General features: G+C 43.5%; 1 protein-coding gene across 2 annotated transcripts; it reads left to right on the forward strand.

The window, feature by feature from the left end:
* Positions 1-921: 921 nt before the first annotated feature.
* On the forward strand, positions 922-5,693 carry evx1 (even-skipped homeobox 1). 2 transcript variants are annotated; one of them, XM_002933384.5, is made up of 3 exons: positions 922-1,644; positions 2,993-3,234; positions 3,977-5,693. In XM_002933384.5, exons 1-3 carry the CDS (start codon positions 939-941, stop codon positions 4,502-4,504), a joined length of 1,476 nt encoding a protein of 491 aa, XP_002933430.2. In that variant the 5' UTR covers positions 922-938; the 3' UTR covers positions 4,505-5,693. The 2 variants fall into 2 exon arrangements, with proteins under 2 accessions (XP_002933430.2, XP_012821026.1); XM_012965572.2 differs by lacking the exon at positions 922-1,644 and adding an exon at positions 2,309-2,903.
* Positions 5,694-7,835: the final 2,142 nt, after the last annotated feature.

Here is a 7,835-nt window from a genome sequence, read left to right on the forward strand (position 1 = left end):
TAGGGGGATATTTAATCAGACTAAGCAAGGTTCCACAAATGTCATTGTTGTTATTGGAACATTTTACTTGAAGAACATTCTCTTCTCCTCATGATAAATATACCCCCATTGTATCCCCCAAGTGGCTTTTCTTATTGAATAGCATGAGTACCAATCCTCCTCTTGTACTGTGAGTGAGCTAGGTACCTGGACAAGATAGTCATTTTATATTATATTTATACGGATTATATTTAGATATGGATTTCAGAGGAAGCAAATCTCAATTCGCTGCTGTTCCTTCAGCTACTAAAAAAAAAGGTTTATACAATGTTGTAGTAACGAATTAATATCGAATACAAATTAACATTCATCTGTAATATCCAAAGGGGAAATAAGATAAATGTTTGTGTGATCCAATCCCTAATAATCATCCCTGTTAGATAGTAAGTGTGCCCATCTCTGCCAAACTCAGAAATACATAATCCATATAGAAATCCATCCCAGTACCTCAAATCCAGGCTTGTGTGTGTCTATGGGCATCCTGCAGGTGAGATGGTTTCCATTACCAGGCACACAAATCTGAGGAGATAAATGAAATGTTAATAATAAAATGTACTTTATGAAAAAAAATCAATGGTTGGTTAAACTGGGAATCAAGTCATCATAAATCCCGATAATGTACAAGAAATAAAGGCAGATCCTACAACCCCAAAGTTTGCAGGTGCCAATGCTGATGGCTTCATAGTGGCATTACTAAATAATGCAGGGGCAAGAAAGCAGAGCTTCACACTTCTTTTAAAAGCAGCGATTGCTCAGATGCATTATAGAACAAGGTTGAGTAGTAAAGAAGAAGCCCCTAAAAAGCTCACTTCATTAGCAAAGCAAAGATCTGGTGGGAGCCATTAAGCCCCCCGAGTCCCCATTGGAGCATAAGTGGCGATGTCCCTGTTTGTTTGCAGATGAATATCTCTGCTCGCACTTTCCTCATCATCTGTGTTCATGTGGCGCATCAGTACCATAAACCATTAGCTCCGGCTTCTCCTTTCATCTTGAAGGTGGCGGACGTTGCTATTTATCCAGCAGCGATCAATGAGTGGCGTCAGTGCGAGAGTAATGACGATTGCACCATTAGGGATGACAGCTTAGAAAGAAGAGGGCAATGGTGTTCCCTCCCAGAGCCAGTAGCGCACAGAGCAGCGGAGGCGCAGCAGGGTCACCCTCTCTCTGCTCATCTGCACTCACTCGCCATGGAAGGCAGGAAGGAGATGCTCGTGTTTTTGGAGGGAGGGCAGCTTGGCAGTCTAGTTGGCAAGAGAATGGCTCATTTGTCGGACGCAGTGGGAAGCCCCATGCCGGAGCCGCAGGACAAGCTGGTTCCTAGGAGCTGCCTGAGCCCCAGGGCTGGCCCCATAGCGCCCAGAGACAGACCGGAGGGGAGCGATGTAGAAGCGACACAGGCGAACGGCCAGCAAGGGAGCAGGTCCCCGGCGCTACGGATCTCCTCTCCGCACCCACCGGCGCTCTCTGACTCCCTGTCCGCCAAGGGGCAGCACAGCAGCTCGGACACCGAGTCAGACTTTTACGAGGAAATCGAAGTGAGTTGCACCCCGGAATGTAACTCCGCCGCCTCCGACTATCAGCAGCAGCAGCAGCAGCACAGTGCAGGTACCGGGGCACTTACCGCTCATGCATTTATCTATTGTGGGAAGGGACCGTTATCTATTAAACAGAGATTCCTTAGCGCTATTTAGCGCACTTAGCTGCATATCCAGCAGGGAGTAAATGTCCGGGTAACATTCTAATATTTCCTGTACATATTGGAATTAATTCACAAATATTGCTACATTACCAGCTGTTGTGCATAAATCAGGAGAGACAACCATTTAATATGTGGCCCGGATTCCGTTCATATTCTCATGTTGGCTGTGCATGACTTTAATATATTTGTATTTGTGTGTACATTTGTTTACATATTTACGTATTGGTGTGTGCGCATTTTCAATATGAAGAATATGTGTTATAAGGCAGATATTTCAGAGGGGTATCCGGGGGTATATTAGACTCCGAGCAGTTCAATTCAGGATAGAAATGGATGTAATTTGAACATTTTTATTGATGCTTTGTGTACAATAAATATATAATGAAAGACAAGCAGACGCACAGATACAAATGGCACTGCCCTGGGATAGTTGAACACACAGACCCAGACAGCGCCGGGCAATATATTAGCATAGCACTGGGAATTAGCACTTATTAACCCCCCCCCCCCCCCCCCCCCCCCCCAGAGCGCCTACAAGCGCTACCTTCCTGCTGTCTCAGCATTTGACACCTTTTCTAGTGACCCAAGATCAAAGGCGGAGTTGCCCAGCCCGGCAGGCTGTAGGTGAGCAGGGAGACAATAGGGAAAGGCCAGGCCCCTGTCTGACATGGGGAGTCCGACTCACACCTAGAAGGCTGGTGCCTGGCGCCAGGTCGGAAATTACACCTGGGATGTGACATAAAGACTCTATGCCGATCTGTCATGCCTCAGCTTTCGGGAAAGGGAGCTAAACTGACAGCTGCCCCACATTGCTATTGTTTTAGTAGTAGGTTCGGGCCATATAGATGCGTTTTAGTAGAGTCTGGCTTAAAGTTATGTCCGTGATACGTTGTTTAATGTCCTGTTTAGAGACTACTCATGGGACATACTGCCAGTTTCTATTTACTGGACTACTCATTATCTCCCCCTCAATCCTGTCTGCAATGGGCAATGGTGCCACCAAGGGTCCATACAGGCTATGGCTATACCTGACCTCGGTGTACAGTGGTCTTCATAATGCAAGGGAATAGTCTCTCACTGGCCTGGAAATCAGCCATTGATTTACTTTGCTAAAGTCATTACCCAAGTATTGTGGCCAGTCGCCATTTCTGCTATTAAAACCCAAGTTAGTATGACCAGGTCCCAGTGCTGGAAGGACAGGGGTGGCCCAGATCGGCCCAATATAATAATGTGTTGTTTGACTTGTGTGTGCAGGTCAGTGCTCAGAGCCCATGGGAGGCAGTCCTATCAATGGCAGCGATTCATCCAAGGGAGGTGTCGGACCCCACGGTTCCCTCTCCTCCTGTGCCGGGGACCAGATGCGCAGATACCGGACAGCCTTCACCCGGGAGCAGATCGCACGACTGGAGAAGGAATTTTACCGGGAAAACTATGTGTCCAGGCCCAGGAGGTGTGAACTGGCTGCGGCCCTCAACCTGCCTGAGACCACTATCAAGGTAGGTACAGCGATCAGCTCCTAGGGCTCTATATACAGACATCTTTATACAGGCTCATTGGGAATATCATACACGGGTACCCACACATATCTAAAGAAACACACATAGATTCAGTCACAGGTTGTAATACAAAGTATCAGAGTTCAGATCTTTACTAATATTCTTTCACTGACTGACAAGCTAAAATAATGAGATGTACTTCCCTCTATGATATCAATGCAATCAAAGTATTTATATTGTAAAATGTACCTGGTATCTGTACTGTGCCTTTCCTGCTCTTTGATGTCTATCCTGCCACACTCAGGAGCAGCGATCACTCACATCTATACGAGATTTTAACTAATGTGCTTTGCGCAAATGATGAAATAACATTCATCTGGTTCGCTCACCCTGTACTAGAGAAAGATTTCTAATGTGGATCGAAACGTTGCCCCTCACTTGTTTCTATTTTGATCTCTATTTCATTAACTATTCTGGTGTAGGATGTGACATCTGGCAGTCAGGGAGGCCCACCTGCTGGGCATAGCGTGTGGATTCTACACAAGGTCAAGATAGAAAAGCCCTATCCCCCAGGCAGTGCACTTCATGCATAGTCCTGGTATTTGCCTGCTGGCAGTCTAGGATAGCATCACTAAGAAGGGCCCATAAGTGTCACTGCCCTATTTCCCATGCTGCTTGAGGGAACAACGCATATACACTGGAGCTTTGGTTTTACTAAGTCTCTTTTCTCCCTTGTTACTAGGTGTGGTTCCAAAATCGGCGGATGAAGGATAAGCGACAGCGACTTGCAATGACCTGGCCGCACCCCGCAGACCCAGCTTTCTATACCTATATGATGAGCCACGCAGCAGCCACTGGCAACCTACCTTATCCTTTCCCTTCTCACCTACCTCTTCCTTACTACTCTCATATGGGCATCAGCGCTGGTTCAACTACAGCTGCCACCCCCTTCAGCGCCCCCTTGAGGCCACTGGATACATTCAGAGTTCTGTCCCATCCTTACCCCAGACCAGAATTGCTCTGTGCGTTCCGCCACCCTTCCATTTACGCCTCCCCCGCACACGGACTAGGGGCTAGCGGCAGCCCCTGCACTTGCCTGGCTTGCCATAGTACCTCATCCAATGGCTTGGGCCAGAGAGCTGCAGCATCTGACTTTACCTGCTCCTCCACCTCCAGATCAGACTCCTTCCTCACCTTCACTCCCTCCATCCTCAGCAAGTCATCCTCTGTCTCGTTGGACCAGAGAGAAGAGGTGCCTTTAACCAGATGAACGCCATTTTGGGCTAGCGCTACCCTTCTCCCTAGTCCCTACTCGCCATAATACTGTCTTAATAGAATATGCACATTCCCCAAGGTGACATTAATGAACTGATCAGGTCAGCCCTACTTTTCCTTTCTTAAAAGGACAAACAGAACTCGCAACCAAGGAAAAAAATACTGTAAAAGTAAACAAAAACGAACTTCAATGATGATATTTCGCAGTTTCTTTCAAGGAGCCTGGGTGCCAGAGGGACGAATACCATTAGACTGATATGACCAATCTGGAATACTTGAATGTAATGTTGCCACAGAACAAAGGTCTTGTAACAAAGGGGGCAGCTGTGCCATTCTTTTGGGGGGGGAAAGGGAAAAACATTCTATAGTTTTATGTCTAACAATCAGTATTATACATTCTACCTGCCTTTATTTTGCCTAGGCGGGATGCACTCTTCTAATGCCTCGCTGATCTTTCTTTTTATTTAATTCTTCAGCTTCACAAGGCAAAAAAGTGTGGATGACCCACCTTCATGTGGTTTGGTGTTGGTATAATTTGTTTCCCTAATTTTCAAAGCATTTATTTCGTAATCTTCTACCAAACACTGTTTTTTGGGTAATTTTATCAAATTGCGCTTCTGTATCCCATGAGCTGCTGATATTCGCGCACACTGGTGACATTATGGGGTGATGTATATGTTTTCTTTCTTTTTCCCTATGAATTTTGAATGTATAATTTTTTCCCCAGTGCAGACTCTGTGCCAGCCCTTTAACAAGCCGCACAGGGAACGGATTAGCCAAGGCCAGATTTCTGCAGATATGAAACTCACGCTGCCTCGCTTCTCTTTTACAGGCCTGTAATCTATATCAGGCTCTCTCCATTCACTTTAAACCTGATTATTTCGTTTATTTTGCTTTTAATTATTATTTCCAAATTGTACTTGATGTTTCAGGGAGTTTGTTTACATGTGTTGTTACATTATTTATACTTTGCTTTTATTGCACAGGCGGGTTGTGTTGAAAGTGTCTACCTGAAGCTGTCTGAGCACAGCCCCTGCCTTTTTTTTATATATTTTAAGAATATCAGAAGAATGGGTTTGTTATATCTTTACATTGTTTGTGAAATGAGAACAGTTAAACAAAGTAACTGTTGAAAATCTGTTAACGATTCGCAATAAAAATAATACAAGAACGTATTAAAACCAGCTACTAATGGCATTCGATGTTAATTGTTACACTTCATTAATATACATATGGGGATAATGAAAGAAAAGACAACATTAATTCAATGACATAATTGACTACATTATATTAATGTTATGGAAACTGTGTGGATAGATAGATAGATAGATAGATAGATAGATAGATAGATAGATAGATAGACAAAGACACATACATAGAATTGTAACGTTGTCCTGTCAAGAAATGGTAGCAAGCACACACAAACATACATGCAACGAATTATTGTTTATATATCATATTTATGTGAGATGTCGTTCGATACCCTTGAAAAATTGGTTCTTTTGCCTGTCCAGTTAAGGGAAGGCATCACTGGAAATTGTTCAGAAAACTTCCAATTACTGTATAACCCCTTTCCAAAAACCGAGCCTGCATAGCTGTTAGGATGCTGCTAAATGGCTTATGACAAGTAAATAGGTTGGCTGGAGCCGCCTGTAAGGCTTCCAGCATTTGCCTTTAACAAGAGACTAAAATGAGATGTCTAAAGCAATATTGGAATGTACAAGATTAATGATAATACCTCCTGTCCAATCAGCAGCCTTTAATTGACTGTATTTTCTGGGTAATTGAGCCACTATTTCCAAATGGAAACTGAAGAGCTTACAATATTTCTACTTAAGAAGGGATCGCTTCCGTTACACTTCTATGGGTGAGGAGAGTATTCATTCAGTTAACCTCTTGTCCGCCAGAAACATTTTAATAGATGAAAGGATGAAGCTAAGAGGGATGTGATATATCCCCACCAGACAGGCTGAGCCTTATACTGTTTCATAGGAACAGTAGCTGGAGAGTGACCAGCAGCTGGACATTTCTGATTGAAATAATATTAAATAAACATTGTGGGATTTTGGCTATGGACATGGAAACGGGGAGTGCAAAGCATAAACTCCCCCCCCCACCAGACAACACCAGCTCCCTCCCAGCCTGCCCCGGCTGTTAGCTGGTGATTGATTGCCTTATTAAAGCGTGTTCTTGTAAGTGTGACCAAACTGATTGCAAAGTACATGTTTAGAATAAAGCTCTCCCTAACAGGCGAATAAATTGGAGGCTGGGCGTGAATTGCTGGTTAATAATTTATCATACAACTACAGGGATCGGTTAACCGAATTTGCACGGTGTGTAGTCACTAAAGTCACTTGATCATTTCAGCCTAATTTCCACTCAGTCCAGTGTAAATCTACTAAGTTGGGCTTGGGTTCCCCTAAAGTTAGCTAGGGGAACCCCTGGCATTTATTCTCTATAGCCAAAGTTCTTAGCCAAGAAACAGCACTGGCAAGACTTAAGATCTTATCTTAGTGCCCCATCTATCATACATAAATCCCAGCATCCTTGTGCGTGTTACCCTTTGTTTTCAATTATCCCTGTGCTCGATTTGTTACATTCTATTCCTTGAGTGGAGCAGTGACTGGAAATAGCCGCTACCATATGTCAGCCTGTCCCCCAAGCCTGCAAGCTACAATGGTTTCGGGAACAGAGCCCGGACCTTTGTTTCAAGAACATGTTCCTTGCTATACAATCTGGGGACACAGATGCTAATTAGCTTTTAATGCCACAAGTGTTGATGTAAGTCTACACCACATAATATATCTGGGTATAAACCAATAAATGTTCCAATACTTAAGTATTCAGTTTCCCTATGTAGCACCTTACAGCATTACTAAGGTTTTGAAGAGACACCTTGCCCATAGGGATACTTAGGTAAGTATTATTTTATGTGCTTGGGTTGTATTACGGCAATTTGACAATCTGATCTCTACTTCAACCCAGTACAATACTGATCATCAATATGAGTAATATTACCATTTATTGTTTGCTAAAGGTGCACCCGACTTTTTTTTCTAAAGGCATTCACTGTATCTTCTAAAGTCTGATCGCAAACCTGATCCATAAACCATGGATTATACCAACAGAATTCGTTTTTTAACGCTTCACTTAGGAGAAAAGATTAACTTAAAAAGGAAATGCCATGGAGAAAATAATGTTAGCTCTTTTAACATATACTGCCCAAGCCTGTCACAGCATCTACTAAATATATGCATAAAAGTGAGTATTGCTATTACTAGTTTACCAGAAGTACCTACAAAATATAATCAATAGGACATAGAGAT

This window comes from Xenopus tropicalis, chromosome 6 (assembly GCF_000004195.4).
Source record: "Xenopus tropicalis strain Nigerian chromosome 6, UCB_Xtro_10.0, whole genome shotgun sequence".
In the NCBI taxonomy this organism is placed as follows: Eukaryota; Metazoa; Chordata; class Amphibia; order Anura; family Pipidae; genus Xenopus; species Xenopus tropicalis.

Bases quoted from the DNA above. Each gene is read 5' to 3' on its own strand.
- evx1 (XM_002933384.5), top strand. From the start codon at position 939: ATGAATATCTCTGCTCGCACTTTCCTCATCATCTGTGTTCATGTGGCG. The intron at 1,645-2,992 runs GTACCGGGGCAC...TTGTGTGTGCAG, and splicing joins GCAGCAGCAGCACAGTGCAG to GTCAGTGCTCAGAGCCCATG. The intron at 3,235-3,976 runs GTAGGTACAGCG...CCTTGTTACTAG, and splicing joins TGCCTGAGACCACTATCAAG to GTGTGGTTCCAAAATCGGCG.